Genomic DNA, 25,378 nt, shown 5'->3' on the forward strand with positions numbered 1-25,378 from the left:
TATAAATCCTCTTAAAAATAAATTATGGAGACAAGTAAAATACTTTGAGCTAGGCAAATTATAATTATGATTTTAAAATTTTAATAAAAAATGGCATTATTTTTTTTATTTATTTGAAAAGTTTAAATGTAGAGCATAAGTTACCCACAAAATTTTATCCTAGCCTCCTAGATACTTAAAGCATAGAGAGCAATGGTCATGAAGGTCATGAAATTATTACGTGCAATCACCGGATGTCGTCTGGAGGTTAATCAGGACGTGTCACGTCACTAATTTATTGTGTATCGTTATTGTGTACTGTTGTGTATTGAGTGACGTGACACATCCTGATTAATCTCTGAACGATCTGATGACTACACGTAATAATTTCTCCTTGATGATCAAATGGCGTGCATAATAGACTTGCTAAGTGCCAACTACTTTTTCCATCGAGAAGTAAAGTAAGGACAAATGAATTTTTAGTGGGAAATTGACTTTTTATAATTCTATGGAAATAAATTAATAAGATTTTAGAAAACTAAGATGAAAGCATAACAATTACTAAAATTAAATGTCTTTGAAGTTTTTTTAGGATTTAAATTTTATTAAATTAAATAAATTTTAATTCTAAGGAAAAAACTTAAACAAAACTAAATTTTTAGATTTTTTATGTATTTTAATGTATTTTTAATGGGAAATTGACTTTTTTTGCTGTTTCAAATGAATTTTTAGTGGCCTTTTTTTTTAATAATCCTTCAAAAATATAAATAAAATATCTATGCGTTATTAGCTTTATTCAAAAAAATTTATTGTCCATTATCAATACATATTGCTTTGAAAACTTAAATAAATAAAATTAAAACTCTTTAAAAATATAAATAAATTTTATTACATTTAAATAAAGTAGGTATTAATTCATAACAAAAATCAAAATTAATTTCTTAAATTTTTTTCCCCTAGGATTATAAAAATTAAAAAGCCAACAAAAAAAAATCTGTAGGAAAAAAGAAAAATCAATTAATCGCCCATTAAAAACACATAAAAATATATATAATAAATATAAAAATTATTTTTTAAAAGTTTTCGCCTTAGAATTTAAATTTTATTTAATATAATAAATTTTAAATCCTATGAAAAAAGCTTAAATAAAATTATATTTTAATTTATATAATTTAAATATTTAAGTTTTATACTTAAGATTATAAAAAAAATACACAAAAAATTGTCATTTCAGTAGTCAGTCGTTAAAATTTTATTTCAATATGCAACTTTTAATAGTTAAATTTTTATATTTCACCTACTTTTAAATTTTATCCCAAAAGTAAAACACACAAAATTATTAAAATAAATAAGATTAAAATATTATCATCTAATTTTGATAATAGCAATCTTAAAAACTAATATATGATATTTTTATTAAATTTAAATAATATGAAGTTATGTGATTTTAATTTCTATAACATTCATGATATATAGAGCAACAAAATAAAAAGATATTCACATATAATTGTCATAACAAATATTATAAAAAGTTGACTGATCAATAAACTTTATTAAGACCATTTTGATGAAAATTAGATCAATATATTATGACCCTATTTCTCTCCCAAATTTCAATATTACTCATCTACAGCTCAATTCCAAAGCACACGTATACCCTTAGTAATATCAGAAAACAAATAAACAAAATTTCTTTTTCAAATACATAACCGTTATGTTGATTCAGGCAGGATAAGCATAGTAGTAGATCGGCTGAACTAAGGGCTGCATGTTCTTGGCATCAAGTACTGGCTTCTCCTCCTTCTCGGGGGTCACCATCACCAATTCCACAAACCCCATCTTCTTCCTCAACATCGTTGCAAGCTTCACCGAGTCGATCCCTTCGCCAACCACTGTGATCTTATCATCATCGGCCGACACCGACGCTATCCCTGCTTATGAAGTAAATTCAAACATCAGCTTAGCGAGCGCCGCTCATCTTGATTTGTTGGTTGAGAGTTCTGACTATCAGTCAAGAGATTTTGAATTCGAAGCTTGCGTATATTATAATATAAAGAATGTTACCGTGTAATTTGGTGACGCACTTGAGGGCCTTGGCGCGCTGCTTGTTGTTCTCCATGGAGAGCTTGAGCACCACCTTCTGCTGCAGATTAAGGAGAGATGTACTGCTTCTGTTAATTGCTTGAAGCTAAGCTGCTTGTCTGCAACTCTTAATTCTCTACAGTTTTGAATATACTCACCTTGGCCATGCAGGGAATGGTTCCTGACCGATAGTAATAACGTTAGTAGCTCTTACTGCTTCACAGTTTTTTTAATAGAGGCTATGAGGAAAGGATACGGCAACTGGGAAAGGATATATAGGACCGGACGAGGAAATGGTCAGTGGCGACGAAGTCAGACGCGGAAAACTACAACGCAGTGGAAATAAATAACGTTAGATTGTAAAATGAGGCGTCTCTCATAAGTCATATGCATGATTGTTGCACCATAGTTTAAATAATGATTCGTTAGTAAAATTGTAGAAATATGATAAGAATGAGAGAGAATGTATCTCATATATATATAGTTGGTAAAAATCGAATCTGATAATAAATTAGAATGAGAGGTTCAAAGTTCAATGATTTAATCGGGTCGAATTGGGGTTGAATCGGAGGATGACGTAATAAATATAAAATTATTTAAATATCATTCAAATAGCAAAACAATGATAGAAAAATAATGAAATAATTTAAGATTGTGAAAATCAAATCGGACATTTTTTTTATATTTCTATGGAATCGGAATGGTTATAAAACCGAAAGGAAAGGTTTAGGGTTTAATGGTTATAGAAACGAAAGGAAAGGGCTTAATTGTTTGATCGGAATAATCAGATGACATAATAAATATAAAATTAAATGAATGAATCATCATGTAATAATAGAATTTTTTTATTAAAAATAAGTTATATTCATATATTAATAATATATTATGTAATTTTAAATTTAAAGGCAGTCAATCTTTAAATATAATTCAAATTTTTAAAAAATTTAACTTACCTATAGATTTAAAATTTAATATAAATTATTATATTATATGTTTAGATATAATTCTTAGGTATAATTTATATATTAAATTATATTTTTTAATTTTAGATTTAAATTATTAAGATTTAGATCATTATAGTTATTAAATAAATAAATAAATAATTTTTATGAAATTAATTATTAATTATAAATATTTTTAGAAATTGAACCAGCCGATTTAAGGGAACCGAGACCTATTCATTAATTCCTTGGTTGAACCGACAGTTCTGACAAGTTCATCCCGATTTGATACAAATTTGATTTTCAAGTTGAACTGAATCAATCATATATATACATATATATATATTTCAACAAACATATAGCCAAATTGAGTGTATCAAGGAGACAAACCCAATACACAAAAATCAGTTCAATCCGAGCCCGAATGGGTCCAAATCAAGAGACTTAAGCATATTTGAAAGATCCAAAACTTAATTAGATGACCAAATGATCTCTAAATATGACATGCTTATAATCGAATGGAGTGGCTTGACGAGACAAATCCAACAAGCCCAAAAGCGCTTAATTCTAAAACCATTAACCCAATTAAATGCTAAATAAATGGCCGATGATTAAGATAATCATTATGGGTCGTTTGATGGACCAATCCGAATTTATCCTGGATCTTCTTCATATTTATTAGACATGTCACTCTCAAAATTTATAAATAGATAAACTCTTTTCACATGAAAAGGTAGGGGCTTGGAGCTTTGGGGATTTGGACCTTGGGCTAGAGATCAAGAGAGCTATAAGGCTTGAATAATCATGGACCTCCACCCCGACGCTACTGCTGGAAAACCCTTTCCACTATGCCACTGTTGTTAAACCTTTGCTCGGCCACAGCTGCTACAACTCTGCTTAATCATCACCATTGTACCTCCATCCAGCCACCACCGTTGAGTCTACCTCCGACCACTATCTCCCACACACTATGGTCCTTTCGATCACTGTCGCCCGTCGACTACAGTCTCTTTGACCTCCTTCACCCATTAAATGTGGTCCCTCTGACCATTATCGCTGCCAAATATGATCCCTCAAACTACAATCACCCTCCAACATTTGTCTCTCCAACCTCTATCATCTGTCGATTACGATTCCCCATGCCACCACCGCCCGTTGACTATGATCCCTCCAACCTTTGTCACCTGCCAACGACAATCCCTCCGACCTTTGTGCCCGCTAACTATGGTTTCTCAAACCACCATCGTCTGCCAACTATCCAACAACTATCACCTACCGATTATGGTCCATGTGACCACCGTCGCCCATCAACTACGATCCCTCTAATCATCATCGTCTGCCGACCACGGTACTTCTATCCTTCGTCTCCCACCAATTAACTATGGTCCCTTCAACCTCAGTCGTTAGTCGAGTACAGTCTGTTCGGCCTTAATTAGTTTCCAACAAATTATGGTTATTTTGATCGGCATCTCCCACTGACTACGATTCCTTTGACCATTGTCGTCCGCTGACTACCTTACCTCCAACTTTCTTCGCCAGCCGACTACGATCCCTCTGACAACTATAACCCACCGACTACGGTCCCTCTGACCACCGTCGCCAACCGATTATGGTCCTTTCGATCATCATTTTCTCCCCTCTAACTACAAACCCTCGACCTAAGTCGCTTGACTACATTCCCTTTGGCCTATGGACGTTGCTTGATAACAGTCATACCAACCAAATGAATAGGACAATGTCCTCTTGAGAATAGCTCTCATGTCACCAAATTCTTCCAACTCCAAACAAATAATGCACGACTACAATCCTTCCGACCTCTGTTCGACTATGTACTATATTATATATGATGTATATTGTATCAATGCTTCCCCCGAGGAAGGACATCATTTGTAATTATCAACAAACTCTAGTTGATTCATTTCAATTGTGCCAGACCTCTTGATTTTTTTCCTTTTTAGGATTTTCATGTAAAAAACTTATTGTCTCTTATAAATCTTATAAAAATTGCCCGAACTCGGTTTAGTTCTAGGTTGGATCTGAACCTGACCTGTGACCTGATTTTGACAGCCTTACTAAAAAAATTATTTCACCATAGATAAGTTTCGTGATTTTTTTTCCTTTCCAGGATGTCCATGCTAGAACTCGTGTATTTTGTCATCCACTTTTATCTGTGTATGTATTGAATCTTTGTACAAAATTAAAACATTAAAACTCTCTCTCTCTCTCTTGCTGTGAATTTTATGGCACACAACGAATATCTACGCAATAATAAAAATTTCTTTTTTTTAATATTTTTTTGTAAACCAATATACAAATATAGTAAATAATTATGAATTTTAAAAATCTTCTTACCATGCATGAGTACAAAAGAAAACGAAATGTGAGCATAAGACATACAATAATTGCCTTTAGGTTTGTCATAGTAACAAACGATTATGAGTTACCAACCATTAATTAGTATTAATTTTTTCGCCTATGATGATGATATCATACATATCTATTCTTTCATAAAATTAATGTATATATAATGATGATTTAGTCTTATGGGTCAGACTCATTGAATCTAGTCCGTTTACTTGATGACTACACCTTTTTTTTTTGTGCGTTTGGTGGAATTGCAAACGTGTAGAAAATATATTCAAATTAAAAAAGAAAAGTGTAATATATTTTTTTTAAATTTTTTTTCTCATTTAAACTAATTAATACCTACCGTAAAGTCTTTGATGAAAACATAAGCTTCATTTGAATTACAACTTCTTAAAGTAACTTTTTAGCACAAAAAATATTGTGCTAGAAAACTGCTTTAAGAAGCAATAAAAAAACGATCACAAATGAAGTCTTAGATTTCGTTTGGGACGGTTTTCTTATTGCTTCTTAAAGTTATTTTTTAATATAAAAATTTAATTTTTTTACTAAAAATCTTTTTTAAAAAACAATAAGAAAGCCGTTCCAAATGAAGCCTTAGACTTCATGTGGTGATTTAGAAAGCAATAAGAATTTTTTTTAATTGCGTACAATTATAAATTTAAGTTCATTTTGTTCAAAAGATGATAGTTTCATAAATATAAAAAATTTTGTTGTTATACTTGCGTTAATTACCAAAAAAAAAGAGTCCAATAAAACAAAAAAATTATTCTACGGATACATTTCCCCCACACATTACTCGCCCTACGGCCTTAGTATTTGGGACCAACCGTTTACTAGCTAATTTCTAAGTCTTTGCAGTCGTCACAAACGGCGTGCGTTCATATTCAGTCGTTCAATCTAGAAGGCTTTCCTTGCCAATTCCTCCCTCCCGACCCGCTTTCCCTTCTCCTTCCTCGTCGCCTTCCTATTTATAGCTCCCACTCTCGAGCTCCAAAAGAACTCAAGCTCGCAGCTTATCACACTACACAGAGCTCTTACAACTACTTGGAGCTTCTTCTGCGAGCAGCAAAACCAAAGGGAATACAACATCATCATCATCCATGGCCAAGGTGATTACTCTTCTTAGACTCAGTTGTTAATTAATTTTGTTGAGTAGATTGTCAAGCAACTAACAGACTCCTCCATTTCTCCTTCATTAATCTGCAGCAAAAGGTGGTGCTGAAGCTCTGCATGGAAGATGCCAAGAAGCGCTCAAAAGCTATGCAATGTGCCGTCGGAATGCACGGTAATTCCCAAACTAATTGAATATATATAGTATCAAGCAAAGCCAGGTTATATATGAATTTGATGATGAAATGAAGTTGCTTTCTGCAAGCAGGTGTTTTGTCAGTGTCGCATGAGGGGGACAAGATGACCGTGGTGGGCGAAGAGATTGACTCGGTGGCATTGACGACGCTACTGCGAAAGAAGATGGGGTGTGCCAAATTGGAGTTGGTAACTGCAGTTGAGGAGAAAAAGGAGGAGAAGAAGGTGAAGGTGGAGACAGAAGTAAAGAGCAATATCCAACCAGTGATTTTGCCCTATTATTATGGACAATCTGTGGGAGCCATCACTCAACCGCCCTACTACTATGTGGATCACAGTTATGATCAAAATAGCTGCTCTATCATGTAAAAGCTGTTTTATTTTTATTTTTTTTCTTTTTTAAATCCTTTCTGCTCTTGCAAAGTTATGGGTGTGCCTTTGTGATACAAATAAGAACCGTCAAGATTAGGATTGGGTTGCCTTTCAATATACTTTCCTGTAAATTTTGATGTTTTAAATACAATAGCCTGTATGAGTTTAATGATATGCTTGATATGAAGGAATTTCCTACTCCAATCAATCATGTGAAAGTTTTTTTTATTTTTTTTTATTTAAACTTTTATTTTCCTGATGTTAATATGTGCTTTTGACTTTAAAGTTGAAGAATATTGAATGAGTAGATTAAGATTTTGTTTAAGACGGCTTTCTTACTGTTTCTTAATAAGCTGTTTTAAGAAGCAGTAAGAAAGCCGTCCCAAATGAAGTCTAAATTTCTATTGTCTGTCCATCAAAAACAAATTAAAGAAAGGATGAAAGCAGCACACAGAATGTTGCTTTGCCCGTTTTTGATAAATTGATGGAGAAATTCACAAGTCTTTGTTAAGAATTGCACAAAGATAACGAGCAAACTGGTAAGATAATTCGAGGTTATCTGGAACATCAAAGAGAAGAAAAGGAATCAGGAAAGAAGAAAAGAACATTAGAAAAGCTTTTGTAATTTTTCTATGCCCTTCTCCCATGCCGTCTTCCTCTATCTATAATGATTATGCCCCACTTCTTTTCTTTCCATCAAGAAAAAAGTTACATGAGAAAACAACCAACAATCATTTAAGAACTTTTTCTTTTACTCTGTTCTCACCAACATCAGCACCCACTTCATCCTTTCTCCACTTAGCAGCCTTCTAGCGAAATCGAGGTATGATTGACCCTTAGGTTTATGCTATTCACAATCTTTGTGGTGCTATTGATTGCTCGTAATTTATCGTTTACGATTTGTATTCAATCAATCATGATTGTTCGACAAGTTTTATGTTGGTTGTCTATTACTTAACAAAATTCTTCATTTTTCTTGTCCAAGACCTGACAACGACAGTATTTAAAACTTGGTTATGCTAAGAAAGGTAGACTTAAAAAGATTTGGTTAGATAGTATTATAAATGATCTTTTTTATTAGATTTAGATGAAATTTTGACTTTTAATATGACACAATTGAGAAAAACGAATTAATGTAGATGAACCTTAATAGGACACATGGTGGGATAAAGACTTGTTGTTTTTGTTGTTTTTATTGTTGAATGGTACTTGATCAATATATAAATTCGAATTTACAATCATTAACTAAATTAGAATTTCAAACTAGAGACGATAATTTGGGAGGAGTTATTGCTTGTGCTTTGTTTTTTATGATTTGGACTCAATCAAAATATAACTTTGAATTTACGCTCGCTAACGAAAATTTAATTTCAAATGTAAGAGAGGATAAAAAAAATTCATCTTACTTCATGGTTATGATTTGTACTCAATCAACATATAACTATAACTTTATGCTTCGTTTGGTACAACTTTTATAATATGCATAATTGTAGAAGAATTTAAGGAGACAAAGCGCTTGAGACTAACCCAAGTTGCAGCCATCAAGTCGAGCATTGTTGTTGCTCGTGATTCGTATTTTATAATCTGTACTCTATTGGTATTTCATATCAAATTTATGCTCAATGGATATAAGTATTTCAAATGGGAGAGGGCAAAATAGCTTATCTTATTTTTAAGGTGGCAAAGCTTTTATAACATGTAGTTATGGAAGAATTTAAGAGTAAAACATTCATATTACAACAAGTAGTTATACAACCCCTCATGGATTCCATGGCTGCCTACATCCTTCTATTGAAGAGTTGAATCTCAAATCACTGGAATAATATTGAGCGGTAGAGAATTGAGATGCATGTTAAGTGCTAATTTATTTGTTGTCCTTATCAGTCCCCTACAAATTATTGAATAGATCTTGGAGCATTAATTTGTCTCCTAGTAGATGATACATACCTTTAGTGAAGATGTTATCTATCTGATTCTATATGGAAATATGATGAACCAGGATTACTTTGGGCTTGATACACTCATGAGTAAAATGATTATCAGCTCTATATGCTTAGTTTGAGAGTGAAATGTTAAATTATTTGCAAGAGCAATAGTCGAAGCATCATCGCGATACAAAGGAGTTGAATTGCTAATGAGAACCTAAAATTCTTGAAGCAATCTTCAGAGCCAGATAATGCTTGTGGTAGAGCATTATATTTAGCTTCTATGGAGAACATAAACTATTTTTTGCACATCATGAGACAAGATTTGAAACAAAAAAAGCACAGTATCTTGTGGTTGACTTGCAATGATAAATGTCTCCAACCCAAATAGAGTCAGCGATGGCGGGGAATTATAGATTTCTTGCTTCTGGTGGTAATTCAAGATGAAGTTTCACCTTAATATAGCGAGGTATATGCCTTATGATATGATGCTATTTATTTAGAAGATAGTTTATATGTTGGTAAACTCTACTAATATTGAATGATAACTCTGATCTTGTGATAGTGTTGAAATATATATATATATATATATATATATATATATATGATGAATTAAATGAATGATGCAATTCAGGTATACAATCGCTACATATTATTATTTGTTGACTATGCTATATCTACTACTCTGTGATATGTTGTACGATAAATACAATATAACTATTGACGACAACGAACAATAAGATTTGATTATTGCAGTGATTTATTTATCCAATAATGACTGCCAATTCTTTCAAAGCCCATATTGCATATCAAGTTGAGGAGTGCAAGTAACATATGAGCAACTGATATACATGCATATATGCGACATGATAAACTTTGGGAATGTTGCCAAAGCCAACATAAGCTCATGCAATTATTTCTTCGCCCATTGGTTATTCAACCCTTACATAGTACATACAAATGAAATCAAAATACAAAAAAAAAAAGTTGTATTCCTAAAGAAGGATCGACTAGTAAATTATCAAAATTATTTTCAGGTCTTTTTATCATTTCTGGTGGTTTATTAGACTATAAAAAGAATCTAAAATTTCCACCATTTTATCAGTTACAATCCAAGAGAAAACAACTTTCAAATTGCTTGCAAAAAAAGAAGAATTCAATGAAATTTGGTGGAGATATGTCAATCTTCTTGGGAAATCTGAAGCATAAACTGAACCAAGAAATGTTATTTAATCACTTGTGTAGTTGAAGAAGCACGCTCGTTCCCTTCTTTTGAAAAAAAAGAAGAAGAAGAAAAAGTTCACTACATAAGCAATTTGCATATCGTTTCTACACCAACTAATTCTACAAGGCTTCAGGGTAATTAAATATAGCTAGCAAACATGTCTGGCTCGTATTCTATCACTGATTGATGCTCAGCTTTTGTTTGGTCTTAATGGACTAGTTTTGACATCTAATTCTGTGATACAATTTATAAAGTTATACTTGACCAGAAATTCGGAAGCTATGATATCCTGTTATTCAAGCCTGAGCTTAGAAAGACGTTGTTGGAATTTTAAGTTCCTTCATTTTATCTTTCTTCTTCAGCAACAAACTCCAAAAAGGTTAAGTAATTATAATTTGAAAGAGTTTGTCTCACTCTTAGGTTGATGCAATTATATAAAAAAAAGAAGAAAGAAGGCTTTAAGCAAGCAGCAACATAGCATGTGATGTTGGCATTAGCTAGATGAGTTGTAACCAAACGGCCATAAGAAAATACAAATTTCTACAAATTATAAAATTTATTTCAGCAATTCTTAAATGGCTATATCCTCTATTCAATGCTTTCTTTATTAATCTAAACAAATTTGTGAAGCTATTTTAAACAATTAAATTAGTTTCTAATGGCACAAGCAGAGAGAGAGAAAGTTAAAGGTATAGTCACATTCAAAGACCAAATGAGAGTCATTCATAGGCAAACAATGACAAAAATTACATGTAAGAAGCACCTGAATGTTACAGAGAAGTAGCTTATCAACTATTTTAGACCCCCAATCACAACCAACCCAAAAAAAAGTAGATAGAATCTTAAAGCATTAAGCCTGTGCTAGAAAAAATTTAAACTAGGAGACACATTGCACCTGCACCACTTTCAAAGTCAGTGTTTATTTTGACCTGTTCTGATCTAATTTGAAAAAGGTAAATACATAATTTTTTGTATTTTGAACCCTTGATATGTGTTTGAAAGTGTTTTGTATATTGAAAAAGATTTTTATATTCTTGAGTGGATTTGATGAGTTTGAATGCATGTTTTTAAAATTTTGAAATTTTCCCTTAAACATCATGGTGATCTAAAAATTTATATTTAATTTAGTGCTCCAGCGCGTTACGTAGGTGGCAGCGCGGTGAATCCTGTAGGGTGGCATCGCGACCAACACTATGGGGCGTTGCGATTCTAGAGCAAATTTTCTTATTAAAATTATATTTTCATTGCCGAAAAATGTGGCTACTTTTTTGCAAATCAACATTTTCACCCCGTTCATAACAAACTCAATTGAGCGAGATATGTATTTTTGTAAAATCCATCAGAAGTTTTTCCTGCGCGGGACGAGGATCAATGGAAGAGGAGGATGAAGGCATTTCAGTAGAATCAGAATCCTTGAATGAATGATGTTAAAATACAGTATTTTTTTTAATGATGTTAAAATGTTATCTAGCAATAAGATCTAATACTAAGAAGAAATTTCAAAAGTGCACTTCAGTTCCTGCTAAGTAAATAATCGACAATAAAAAGAGAAAATAAAGACATTGAAGAACTGCAATACTTTTTTTCTATCCATTCTCCATGTATCTGCAATCCTTCATCCAATTGTGAGAAGAGCAGAATGGATTTTAAAAAGGAAAAAAGATGAAATTATTATAGAGCAATTATTCTGATCATAACTAGGCTCTCTAACATCCGCATAGTAGTAGATTGGCCATAATAGTATGAAGAAATCAATGGCAGAGTATGGCTCTTAACATTTTCTTCCACCTTCGTCACCTACATCGACTGTCTCAGATTCTGAAATTATTAAGGGCAAATGGCTTCATCAGCTACATCGACTGTACAGCACAACGACCCTCCCGTCTTCTCACTAAATCTGACGGCAGCACAGCACCCAACCCAGCTTTCAACCAGTGGCTTCTAGTTGATCAGAACCTTGCTGCCGCTTTGTGTTCCACCATATCTGCATCAATACTACATTATGTTCTCCATATAGACAGCTGCGCTGAAATATGGAATACACTTGAACTACGTCTACAGGCATCAAATAGATCCAGAGTAATTCAGTTGAAAAACGAATTACATAATATTTCTATACGCAATCTCTCCCTGGCACAATATCTTACATCTGTTAAAACCCTGGTAGACAACATAGCTGCAGTAGGCTCAACGGTAGACCCAGAAGACATAATACTCTATATCTTAAACGGCCTACCTCAGACATATCAGGCCTTTAAGACGTCAATTTGTACCAAACGAAGTCCTCTGACTCTTGAGGAACTATACTCTTATCTTCTTACCGAGGAGATAACACATGCAGCTGAAGCATCTCGCCTAACCTCCTCAGTTGATCCCAACACAGCACTCTATGCCTCAAGAGGACGTGGTCGCCGTGGTAGGGGTCGCTCGCCATTCAGCAACAACCAAGGAAGTTGCTCCCAGTCATCCTCTCCGATCATCTGCCAGATCTGCTCAAAGCGCGGCCACTCCGCGTCCCAATGCTGGCACTGCCTCAACGTCAACTACACACCTCAGCCACCACCACAATCGTCCGTAGCTCTGGTGGCAGATTTAGTACAACCTTCTCAAGATTGGTACATTGATTCTGGCGCTTCGTCTCTTTTAACACACACCTTGGATACTCTGTCACAGCCGAGTTCATATCAAGGTGCGGACAGCATTACTATTGGCAATGGACAAAACCTCTCCATAGCACATTCAGGTCCTGGTATCCTGCCAACCCCAACTCGTAAGCTTACTCTATCTCAAATCTATCATGTTCCAAATCTTTCCCATAATCTTCTTTCCGTCTCTAATCTTACTCATGACAATAAAGTCTCCATTACGTTTTCTTTTCACGGCTTCTCCATCAAGGACTTGAAGACTCAAGCAATCCTTCTCCAGGGACCTTGCTGCAATGGCCTCTACACCATTAAACTACCTCCCGCAATCGGTTCTCACTCTGCGCACTCTGCTCAACATTCCTCTCCTCTTCGCTGGCACAACCGACTTGGACATCCCCATCGCCAAGTTATCTCAGTTATAGCTTCTCAAAACAAAGAACTCTCTATTCCTCTCAATGTTAACTTCTGCTCAATGTGTACGGCTTCTAAAATCCATAAGCTAGTTTTTTCTACATCTCAAAATGTAACTACCACTCCTCTAGCTCTGCTTCAACTTGATGTAAGGGGTCCCTCCCCTATCTTATCTCATCAAGATTATCGTTATTATCTGCTCATAACGAATGACTATACAAGATACACCTGGCTCTTTATGATGCGAACTAAAACTGAAGTTCCTAATATAATAATTCATTTCAAAACATTCATTGAGAACCAATTGTCTCATCGCATCAAAACTATGCGCACAGACGAAGGCAGTGAATTCCTAAACTCTGTATTGCACTCTTTCCTATAGACTCACGGAATTCATCACCAGGTATCTTGCCCATATACCCCGGAGCAAAACGGAACGGCTGAACAAAAAAACAGAAACGTTGTTGAGACAACCCGTACTCTGTTACACACGGCTCATCTTCCTTACACCTTCTGGCCTGATGCCGCGCTTACGGCAGTGCATCTCATAAATCGTATGCCGTCAGCCACACTACAGAACATGTCTCCTTTTCAGTTACTTAATAACAAGTCACCCAACTATTCCCACCTCAAAGTTTTCGGGTGTGCTTACTACCCATGGCTGCCTCCCAACCAGCGTCACAAGCTGGCACCCAAAGCTCCTCAATGCGTCTTCTTGGGATACTATGGATCATACAAAGGGTATAAGTGCCTCAATCTATCCACCAACAAAGCAATCATCTCAAGACATGTCATCTTTGACGAAGACTCATTCCCATTTTCTTCTCTCAACAGGTCCTCGACAAACCTCACTCCCAACCACCCAGTCATACATAACCCATCTCTGCTTACTCCTACCTCCTTAACAAATCCAACAAACTCCTCAGAAAATTCACCCCAGAAGTCCATCTCTATAATCAACACTCCACATATCAACCTACCCACGCAAATCCCCACCTCCACTAATAATGTCAATCGCTCATCACAGCCTTCCTCATCTCCAGCACCGGATCATCATCCGATGGTTACTAGATCCAAAACTGGATCATTAAAACCAAGAATTCTTCTCAATCTACTCCATACAACCCAACCCAACCACTCTGTCTCCACTCCTGATCCAACTTCCTATTCGGAAGCAGCCAAATCATCTCACTGGAGGGATGCCATGGCTACTGAATTTCTGGCATTACAAAAACAAGGTACATGGCAACTTGTTTCTCCTCCTCCAAAAGCTAATATACTGGGCTGTCGTTGGACATATCGAACCAAATTCCATTCTGATGGGTCCATAGCTCGTCATAAAGCGCGTTTGGTGGCTCAAGGTCATCGTTAGGAACATGGCATTGACTATCACGACACATTCAGCCCGGTGCTAAAATGCCAACCATTCGTGTCTTCCTCACCATCGCCATGCATCATAAGTGGCCAGTCCATCAAATGGATGTGGCAAGCGCTTTTCTCCACGATGATTTAAATGAAACTGCCTATATGACCCAACCCCGTGGCTTTGAGGATAATCTATATCCAAAACACGTTTGTCTCCTCAAAAAGGTCTTGTATGGACTCAAACAAGCTCCAAGGCAATGGTTCAATACCTTTTCTACCTATCTCATTTCTCTCGGTTTCCATCAAAGCAAGTCCGATCACTCATTACTTATCCTCTATACTTCCCAACTTCAAATTTATCTTGCCATTTACGTAGATGATATAATGGTCATGGGAACAGACAACTCGTCCATTTTCAAATTCATAGACCAAGTAACATATTCACTATGAAATACTTAGGATGCCCATACCTTCCTTGGCATTAAGATTCAAACATATATACAGTAACCACTACTTCCTTTCTCAAACTGCATATGCAACCTGAATTCTCCACCAAGCTGGACTCCAGTACTGCAAACCTCTATCCAATCCAAGCTCAACCAAACCTGTAACTATTCCATTCTCCGACTCTGTTCTCCATAATCCCCTCATCTACAAATAACTCACTGGTTCCCTTCAGTACCTTACAATTACCAGACCTGACATCGCCTATGCGGTTAATGTCCTTTGCCAACATATGCACGATCCTCAGTCGACACATTTTCATCTCCTCAAACGGCTGCTCAGGTATATTCAGGGAACCGCTCATTTCGGACTTCCAATCTTCGCAGACTCTCTTCAACTGAGATCCCTCTCCGACGCTGATTGGGCTGGAGACACAGTCACTCGGAGATCTACATTTGGCTACTGCACTTTTCTGGGATCTACCCTCATCTCGTGGAGTGTCAAACGACAACACACTATCGCCCGCTCCTCTACGGAGGCTGAGTACCGAGCTGTAGCTGCTGCTACAACAGATATACTATGGCTAAGAAGCTTACATATTTCCATGTTCCTATAACCTCATCAACTCCACTTTACTGCGACAACATGTTTGCAATCGCGCTAGCCAACAATCCTGTATTCCATGCCAGGACGAAACACATCGAAATCGATCACCACTTTCTTCGTGATCACATTCAAGAAAATCATATCAGCTTAGAGCCTATCAGCACAGTGGATCAGCTAGCCGACATCTTCACTAAGCTTCTCTCCACCAAAAGATTTCAACAACTTCGATCCAAACTGACAATTCAACCGGAATCATCACTTTGTGGGTGAGTATTAGCAACAGAAATACCGAATTCCACCTCCTCTGTAACGGTCTCTGACAACAAACAAACTCTAGCATCAACCACCGTCTGATCATAACAATACTTTGTATCAGCATCCCTACACGTGTGCTCAACAAGGCTATATATAATTTCCCTGTATCAAACAGAGACATGCAAATGAAATGAATATGAAATTCACTCTACTTCTTTCTGTGTTCTTCCTGTTCTAAGTTGTCTTGCAGGTGAAGCTCCAGTATACTACAAGAAATTGGGTCAATAGCGACAAAAAAAATAGAGACAAAAATAAATTGGTCGCTAAAGATATCTTTTAGCGACCAAAAATTAGTGGTAGGTGAACATCTAGTAGTATGTGTTTCGATGTTTCAATATTTATTTTGAATAGTATTTGACACAGTTACAAATCAGCACATTTTTAACACATTCTATGCTACATGCTATTTAAAAGAGCGCAATTTATGGAGTCGTGGTAGGTGAACATCACATTCTTTATGATATTTTGTGTAGAGATGATGCTGAAAATGTATTGATTTAAGTTGTTGAAAATAGTATTTCTTTTTATTTCTCTTGTTTACTATTTTAAAATGAGTGAAATTATGCTTAGTAGTTCATTGAAATGCAGAATGCCTGTGGGAAAGGATTCAACGTGTTTCAGGAAGATAAATGCAGAGAAATAACCTCTGGCATTAGCAACTATTCTAGAGGTTTTGAAAGCTCAAAGGCATCTTATCTCGACGAGGATAAAAAAACAACAAAATCATCGTGCAAAAAGAAAGGAACATTGAAGAAGAGACGCAAGCAAAACAAAGATAAGAAAGTGGAGGTATCTACCCACGAAACTGCTAGCATTTACTTAAATGAAGATCATCCGTTTCGTTCTAATGAGATGGTTGAAGACTCAAGCCAAGAAAAGGAGTATTCAAAACACACAGGGAAAGTTTATAAGAAGAGTCATAGATCCGATATTCTTCACCTCAGAGATTGCATGGCAAGCCGATTTAGGGAACTCGGTGGATTAGCTGATGTGCATAAACAGCTTCCTGCTAACTCTGTCAAACAAATCCAAAACCAAGTTATTGAAGATACCTCTATAACACTGGCAGAGTTATCTCATGATAAGTTAATGGAAGCTGTGGTGAATGTGAAGAATAAGTGCCCGAAAAGAACCAAGAATGTCTCATTCAAGTCGCCAAAACTGGTCAAGAGATTGTCTTTGGATTGTGCTGAATCAAAAACACCTGATGCTAATCTTCCTATTAATCCTATTGAGGATAAATCACCAAATCATGAACTTGAGAAAGAAAATTCTAGGCTTCAATTACTATCTTGTAAGCAAAATCAAGGTGACGATTCTTTTAGGAAACGTTCCAGAGTATGCCAAAAAATCCAGAGGGATGTCGTAAGGAAAGATAAACAGAGAAATCTGAATATGCAAAATGTTGATGATTTAGCAGCATTGGCTTCTCACAAAAAGCAACATTCTTCCACAGATAATGTTATGCAAGAAGACAATCAGACTTGTATGAATCTACAAAAGTGCTGTGTTTCATCATTGAGTAAAGAGCTTCCTCACTCAACCATGAATGGAGTTTTAAGAAAATGCAAAAATATCCATTCCCCAATAAGATGTGCTTTCTGTCACTCTTCAAATGATTTAGAGGTATCTAATTGTAATCATATAAACTGCTATAACTTATTTGTTTTTGTTATTTTACTTTGATGGTGTTTATCAAAACTTGCAGCTTTCTGGAGAGATAATGCACTATTATGATGGTAAATCTGTTGCTGCAGATTTTAATGGAGGCGTCAATGTAATTCATTCTCACAAGAACTGCACAGAATGGTCTGTTGAACTAGCAAAAACATGTTGCATTTGTGCTTAGGTTTCAAAACATTTATGTTGCATTTTATTGAATTTTGTTGTGCATTTCATTCAAGGGCTCCTGATGTGTACTTCAAAGATGATTTGGTCATCAACCTCTCAAGTGAATTAGGTAGAAATAGAAGGATAGCCTGCAGCTGCTGTGGCATCAAAGGAGCAGCTCTTGGATGCTTTGAGAAGAGCTGCCGTCGGAGCTTTCACTACCCTTGTGCTAAACAGACTCCAGAATGCCGCTGGGATGATGTAAGTTTTGTGAACGTGCAAGATCAATCAATTTACATAAAATCTATTACATGTTTTCTTTTTTCGGGGAAATAATGTAAATTATGTGAATCCTAAGTCAGGCTCCTCAACACTCATCTTATAAAAATTTTAGAAATTTGTTTTTAGAAATTATAATTATTATTTAGAAATTTGTTTTTTTTTTTACCTGCTACAAGGGGTAAAAAGTTCTTTAATTTAGTTAATCTACCTTTTATTTCCTTTCTCATATTTGATACTGTAGGATTTGTTTCTTGCTGCAGTTGAATCAAAATCTGTGTACGTTGGAAATCTTCCTGCAAGCATATCCACTTCTGACCTTGAGCAAGAGTTCAAGAACTTTGGTAGAATCAAACCTGACAGAGTTACTATCAGAAGCCGGAAGGTAACTTGCGTGGAACTTTATTTGCAAGTATATTGTTGTAGGCAAACCATGATCTTTTAAGTTTCTTTTTTGATAGTTGAGTAGCATTTGATCTGTTTCACTTATATTTCATCCACCATTTGATCTGTTTCACTTTTTTGAAAGTTGAGTAGCCCTCCATCCCATTCCGTCTTTGTCGTAAATAAATTTAAGCTCACAAGAGATGTAAGGATTTGTCTAACTTTCTAAAACCACTGCTCTGCCTTATTTGGAAATGAAACCAGCTAATCATTCTCCTCAACACAGCTTTTGGACGGAGGCGATTCTTCTCAATGGATCCATTAGCAACACCGATGGTTCACTTATATTGTGATTGCTGAGTATGAGATGGCAATTATTAGTTGTCTGCACTTCTTGATGCCTTCCGAGAGGATCAGATTGGGGCAATTTTTAATTTTGAAGTATCTAAGCGCCGCAAGTCTTGATATTTCATCAGCTAGAGGAAGAGTTGCTACAGGAGGTCTTGAAGAAAAATATTGTTTTATTTTTAGCTTGAATTCAACCGATTTGATCTAGTTCTATGCAGAGTCAGTTCTGAAGCTGGATCGGACTGGCCACCAGATCGGTTCACGGTTGAACCGGTTGAACCGACCGGTCTGATCTGATTTTCAAAACAGTGCCTGCAATCACAACCAACCAAAAAAATAAGCAGATAGAATCTTAAAGTATCATTAAGCATGTCCCAGAAAAAATTTAAACTAGGAGACACATTGCACCTGAATCACTTTCAAAGTCAATGTTTATTGTAACCTGTTTTGACCTAATTTGAAAAAGGTATATGCATAAATTTTTGTATTATGAACCCTTGATATGTGTTTGAAATTGTTTTGTATATTGAAAAAGATTTTTATATTCTTGAGTGTATTTGAGGAGTTTGAATGCATGTTTTTAAAAATTTTGAAATTTTCCCTTAAACCTCATGTTGAAATAAAAATTTATATTAAATTTAGTGCTCAAATACATTACGTAGGTGGCAGCGCGGTGAATCCTGTAGGGTGGCATCGTGACCAACATTATAGGGCGTTGCAATTCTAGAGCAAATTTTAATATTAAAAATTTTCAAATCAACTATTCCATTCATTTGAACACTTAGGGCTACTAAATGAGAGAGTTTTTATCTAGAGAACTTCGAGTTGAGCAGCTTTAGGTCATTTTTAATCATCAGCCTAATTTTAGAAGTTGTTCGAATCGAAGTAGGTCACACTATACCTATCTTAGTTAAAAAAATGATATTTTTCTAATTTTCTTATTAAAATTATATTTTCATTGCCAAAAAATGTAAATACTTTTTTTCAAATCAACATTTTCACCCTTTCACAACAAACTTTAGTTGAGCAAGATAAAGTTTTTCCTGCAAAAGGATCAATGGAAGAGGATGTAGGTTTTCTCATTTCAGTAGAATCAGAATCCTTGAATCAATGATGTTAAAATACAGTATTTTTTTTAATGATGTTAAAATGTTATCGAGCAACAAGATCTAATACTAAGAAGAAATTTCAAAAGTGCACTTCAGTTCCTGCTAAGTAATCGACAATAAACAGAGAACATAGAGACATCGAAGAACTGCAATACTTTTTTTTCTATCCATTCTCTTTGTATCTGCAATCCTTCATCCAATTGTGAGAAGAGCAGAAGGGATTTTAAAATGAAAAAAATAAAATCATTTTTACATGATAGGGCAATTATTCTGATCACAACTAGGTTCTCTAACATCCGCATAATAGTAGTTTGGTTCTTGACAGTTTCTTCCACCTTCGTCACCTTCGTCTCCTACTTTTTCTCGTCGATTGCCGTTAACGTCACCAGTTCAACATTCCCCATCTTCTTTCTCTGCAGCATCGTCAGCGCCACAGAATCAATTCCTTCTCCTACCACAGTCAACTTGTCCCCATCATGTGACGCCGACACCACACCTGCTCACAAAAACTTAATACAATTTCAATGAAATGATTTTTATGAATACTTCTTTGATATAAAGTAAAATTTATTTTGTTCAATTAAACAGCAGAAAAACAGAGCTCAAAGAAGTTGAAGGGTTCAAATGTGAGAGGAATTAATGAAATTAGTTCGTGAATAACCAAGTAATCCGACGGCACACTTCATGGCTTTGGCTCGCCTCTGGGCATCTTCCATGGAGAGCTTCAGCACCACCTTTTGCTGTCAAGGAGAAATGAAGGAGTCAGTTGGTTGCTTGACAATCAGCTGAACAAATTAAATTCATTAATAAGAACTGAGCACAGTAATCACCCTGGCCATGGATGATGATGATGATGTTATATTCTATTTGGTTTTGCTGCTCGCTGAGGAAGCTCCAAGTAGTTGTAAGAGCTTTGTGTAGTGTGATAAGCTGCGTGCTTGAGTTCCTTTGGAGCTCGAGAGTGGGAGCTATAAATAGGAAGGCGACGAGGAAGGAGAAAGGAAAGCGGGTCGGAAAGCGGGGAAAGCATGCCCAGATTGAACAATAGGATGAGAACGCACGCGGTTTGTTCCGACTGCAAAGACTTGAGAAGTAAACCATCGGCCCAACGTAGTACGGAATTTTTTGGTTTTCTTTTTGGGACATTTAGGTCATTTAAGGCAAACTCACACACACAACGCATACACAAGGACTCAAATCTTGGACCTCTTAGTTGGAAGCCTAAGCTTTCAACCAATAGGCCAAGGAGAGTTGTGTGAGAATTTTTTGGTTTTATTAAACGATCGGCCCTACGTAGTACGGAATTTTTTTGGTTTTATTGGATTTTTCTTTTTTTAGTAATCAACGCATATGTAAGTGGTGTCAATACTCAAAATCTGATTCGGACACACCCGAAAATTTTTTATTTGTTCAACCCGTTTGTGTCGGGTTCATGTTCGAGTTTCCAACCCGACAGGATTGATCAAGAAACACGAAAATGAGGATTTTAAGGAAAATAATTGTGCGACCGAAATGTAATTAAACGGTTTCATTCCCTTTAGATTTATGTTGTGATTAATGTCATAAATAATATTTAATAATTTTATTATTTCAGTATAGACCTAAAGATAATGAAGCCCGTCTTCATCAAATTTTAAGATACTTTGATGCAATTCTTCTAATATAAATTTGACCGATAAAGTTACAAGAATTGCAATCTCATAATTAGCTAAAATTTTAAGAGTGTGTGTGAAATTGCTTTTTTTTTATAATTAGGATTTTTTAACGAATGAAAATTGGCCTTGACTAAGCTTCACTAAAAATTTAGTTAGCTTAGCCTTTTTAGCTATGATACAAGTTGCTATATTGTGCAATTATATATAGGGGTGTTAATTCGGGTCAACAGTTAGGGTTTGGGTCCAACCTGAACTGACTTCGGCTTAAACGGGTTGACCTGAACCCGACCTATTTTTGCAAACTGGTCAAGTTTGTCCTCCCGAACCATCGCTTATGCATGCACGGGTGCGGGGAAGATGACAAGGCAGGCAACAACGCAGTGTCGAGCTGCGTGTGGGGAAGGCGCCATGGTAGGTAGGGCGGCGCTGCAGCCGGTGCAAGAACACTGGGACAGGGCGAGTTCAGCCGTGCGGGACGACAACAACGACAACGAGTATGCTACTCTGTGCGTGAGTGCGACCGATTGACGCCGGATCAGGATGGCACAGGTCGAAGCGACAGAGTGACGCGAGACGTGACGCGATTGATGCGAGACACGACTCGATCCGAGTCAATTCGTGTTAACTCATTGGTTTTCGGGTCAACCCGAGCTAGGCCCATTTTTCAAATGGGTTAGAAATCCAAACCAGATCAGACCCGTTTCACAAACGGTTTGACCCAAACAAGAATTTTTTTGGGTCGAATTTGGGATCGTGTCAAAAATTTACGCCCCTAATTATATATTATGTAATTGAAAATAAATAAAAAAACATATGCAAATATATATACATACAAAAGTTAAATTTAGCTCATGAAAAAGGTAAATTGTATTTACATTGCAATGAGTGTAGGGTGATGAGATTTTGTGAGAGAAAAGGGCAATAGGACTGGCGATGTAGTGACAATAAAGGGGATGCTTTTTTTCTTCATTTAAAAATGTTAAGGGCTATGATCATGGGTAGAATCATACGAATATTTCATCCGACAACCAAAGCCGTGGCCATGCAGGGGCGGATACAGTATGGGGCCCTCGAGGCACGAGTCCCCATTAACTTTGAAAATATTAAGTAAATTAAAATTATTTATGATGCATTAAGTACATATTAAATCAATATTTCATCCTTTTTCATTGTAATATCCTATTTGCCTACTCAATCATGCTACAACTCTCCAACTCCAAGCACACGGGCCCAGAACTCGACCGCTAGAAGGTCTGTCTGAACGTCGCCGCCGGCCGCCCAGTCGCCCTTGTCCGAGCCTGAATGCCGCCGCCCAATCGCCTATCTCCCTCTTCCGAGCCCGAATGCCGCGCCTAGTCACCCTCTTCAGCTCTTCCGAGTTCGAACAGCAAACCAGCAGGTTTTTTAATTTCTCTTAAATTTGATGAAGCTCGTTACTTGGTTTTGATATAGAAATATTCCAAATGAAACATATCAAAAGGGGAAGGAATGTTCATATTTTAGATCTGTACTTCATAACCTTTCTTCTTTCCTGTGTATTCGCAAATAAAAAAATTAGATTTTTTGTCTTCGTTTCTTATTCATGTGTTCATGTATTCCTCTTTCCAGATCTCTTATTGTCTTCTTTTGCTTGAAGAATGTCTCCCTTGTGCTTTCACTTTTATCATGATTCATGAAATATAAACATTCCTTCCCCTTTTGTCTACTCATTGCTTGCTTGCTGGTCTGTTTCTTTTAATTAGATATGTCACATGCATGTAATTATTTTTCACTTAAATTTTACATACGCATGGTAAAGTTTGTGTAGAAATATTCCATTAATTAAACTCTGTTGCTACTGATTTCTTTTGGATTTTGATCAAATAGATTATTCTATGATATTGTTGACATTTTGTATATTTTATTTTGTTGTTAGCCGTTATGATCGAGGAAATGATTTTATTTTGTTTGACTAGTCTGCAGCCGGCAGGTTTGATGATCAAATTATTAATATTTTTTCATTCAATTTAGTATGAATAGATATTTTAAACGAAAAGTTGAAGGAGATGTTCACAAATTATTATGTGAAGAAAGCATACACAAATCAAACAAAGTCGTGTAGAAACAAATTTTATGGTTATCCTCACTGATCCTTGATTGAGGAAAAAAAAATTTATATATCATCTACACGTTAAAGTATAAATTAAATAATAAAAATATGAAATAAAAGAACAAAATAATATACTTTATATTAAGATAATTAATAATTTTTTTTTTGGGACATTTAGATCATTTAAGGCAAACTCACACACACAACGCATATACATAAACTCGAATCCTAGACCTATTAGTTGGAAGCCTTAGCTCTCAACCAATAGGCCAAGGAGAGTTGTGTAATTAATAAATTTGAGTGTCACTTTCTATCATAAAATAAATATAATTGATACGTTATCAAAAAATTATCTTGATCGGGCACGAATCTCGATGTAAAATCAAATTGAAAACTTCCAAAATTAAAATTGGGACCATATAAACTCCGATTTCAGCAAACTTACAGTCGAACTGAGCGTCTCGGAAATAAGAACCCAACGACGCCAAATTCAACTCAATCCGAGCCCAAATGAGTCCAAATTAAGGACCCGAAGCGCTATTGGAAGCTTTGTACCACAGTTTGAGTTAATAAACAGTTTTCAAACATTAAAACCTTATAGTCGAATCGAGCGGCTCGACGAGACAAATCCAACGAGCCCAAAATCACCGAATTCCGACATCACTAAGAGTCTGACAAACAGTCCACAATCAAGGGATTCAATATCGGCCGTCCATCCAACCACTCTCCATTTACCCCTGATCTCTCACCTATTTACTAGACATGTCACTCCATAAAATATATAAATAGACCCCTCATTTCTCTTGAAAGGGGATCCAAGCAAGAAGAGAAGAGAAGGAAGAAGCTCTTCCTCGACCACCGCCGGACTTCCGTCGAACCATCGACGAACTACCGCCGGAGTTTCGCCGGTCCACCGCCGGAGTCTCTCCGGTCCTCCGTCGGAGCTTCGCCGGACCACCACCTGAGGCCCTCAACTTTTTCAGACCACTATCGGAGCTTCGCCGGACCACCACATGAGGCCCTCAACTTTGTTAGACCACCGTCGAAGCCCCTCATCTCTGCCGGACCACCACTTGAGGCCCTCACCTCCGCCGGACCACCGCCTGACGCCGTTGCTCCGCCGAACCACCACTTGAGGCCCTCACCTCCGTTGGACCACCGCCTAACGACGTTTCTTCGTCGGACCACCACTTGAGGCTCTCACCTCCGCCGAACCGCCACTTGAGGCCCTATGCTTCACTAGGACACCACTTGAGGCCCAGACTTCTGATGGGTCACCACCTAACGCCCAAAAGTTCTACCAGAGTATTGCCCTACTATAATGGTCTTTCTGACCCCGGTCTCTTGCCGACTACGGTCATTCTATCTTCCGTCGCCTGCTATGGTCCTTCCGACCTCCATCAACAAACAACGATATTTTTGACCCCCGGTCTCCTACCGACTATGGTCCTTCCGACCTCTGTCGCCTACTATGATCCTTCCGACCTCCATCACTAGACAACGGTTTTTCCGACCTCCATCCTATCGACTATGGTCGTGCCGACAAAACAAACACATCTATTGCAAATCCCACCATGTAATGCACTCTATATGATGTACATTTGTGACATCAATCCAATGCCTTCTCCCAAGGAAGGGCCTCATTTGTAATTGACTGCAAATACTAGTGGATTCATTCAAACTGGGCCAGGCCCCGTGATTT

General features: G+C 36.4%; 4 protein-coding genes across 8 annotated transcripts; 3 read left to right on the top strand and 1 right to left on the bottom strand.

Annotated features, from left to right (window-relative positions):
* Window positions 1-1,672: 1,672 nt before the first annotated feature.
* Window positions 1,673-2,425, bottom strand: LOC114580020 (disease resistance protein Pik-1-like). 2 transcript variants are annotated; one of them, XM_028696400.1, is made up of 3 exons: window positions 2,220-2,425; window positions 2,044-2,119; window positions 1,673-1,910 (listed from the first exon to the last, which is right to left on the bottom strand). In XM_028696400.1, the coding sequence occupies exons 1-3, from the start codon at window positions 2,226-2,228 to the stop codon at window positions 1,702-1,704; spliced, it is 294 nt and encodes a 97-aa protein (XP_028552233.1). In that variant the 5' UTR covers window positions 2,229-2,425; the 3' UTR covers window positions 1,673-1,701. The 2 variants fall into 2 exon arrangements, with proteins under 2 accessions (XP_028552233.1, XP_028552232.1); XM_028696399.1 differs by having other exon boundaries at window positions 2,044-2,122; window positions 2,220-2,417.
* Window positions 2,426-6,299: 3,874 nt separating this feature from the next.
* Window positions 6,300-7,254, top strand: LOC110091970 (disease resistance protein Pik-1-like). The gene is made up of 3 exons (XM_020816295.2): window positions 6,300-6,478; window positions 6,576-6,654; window positions 6,748-7,254. Exons 1-3 carry the CDS (start codon window positions 6,470-6,472, stop codon window positions 7,041-7,043), a joined length of 384 nt encoding a protein of 127 aa, XP_020671954.1. The 5' UTR covers window positions 6,300-6,469; the 3' UTR covers window positions 7,044-7,254.
* A 7,414-nt stretch (window positions 7,255-14,668) lies between these two features.
* Window positions 14,669-15,677, top strand: LOC110091964 (uncharacterized mitochondrial protein AtMg00810-like). The gene is made up of 2 exons (XM_020816279.1): window positions 14,669-14,824; window positions 15,297-15,677. Exons 1-2 carry the CDS (start codon window positions 14,669-14,671, stop codon window positions 15,675-15,677), a joined length of 537 nt encoding a protein of 178 aa, XP_020671938.1.
* A 636-nt stretch (window positions 15,678-16,313) lies between these two features.
* LOC110091968 (BRCA1-associated RING domain protein 1) lies at window positions 16,314-19,011 on the top strand. Of its 4 annotated transcripts, none has more exons than XR_003701327.1 (6): window positions 16,314-17,608; window positions 17,691-17,791; window positions 17,887-18,073; window positions 18,355-18,476; window positions 18,621-18,680; window positions 18,762-19,011. XR_003701327.1 is itself a non-coding variant. In XM_020816294.2 (6 exons), the coding sequence occupies exons 2-6, from the start codon at window positions 16,934-16,936 to the stop codon at window positions 18,826-18,828; spliced, it is 1,152 nt and encodes a 383-aa protein (XP_020671953.2). In that variant the 5' UTR covers window positions 16,630-16,771; window positions 16,845-16,933; the 3' UTR covers window positions 18,829-19,011. The 4 variants fall into 4 exon arrangements, 3 of the variants coding, with proteins under 3 accessions (XP_020671952.2, XP_020671953.2, XP_028552246.1); XM_020816294.2 differs by lacking the exon at window positions 18,621-18,680 and having other exon boundaries at window positions 16,630-16,771; window positions 16,845-17,608; XM_028696413.1 differs by lacking the exon at window positions 18,621-18,680 and having other exon boundaries at window positions 16,640-16,771; window positions 16,852-17,608.
* The last annotated feature ends 6,367 nt before the right edge of the window (window positions 19,012-25,378 follow it).

The sequence above is a fragment of the Dendrobium catenatum genome, unplaced genomic scaffold (assembly GCF_001605985.2).
Source record: "Dendrobium catenatum unplaced genomic scaffold, ASM160598v2 fragScaff_scaffold_743, whole genome shotgun sequence".
Lineage (NCBI taxonomy): Eukaryota > Viridiplantae > Streptophyta > Magnoliopsida > Asparagales > Orchidaceae > Dendrobium > Dendrobium catenatum.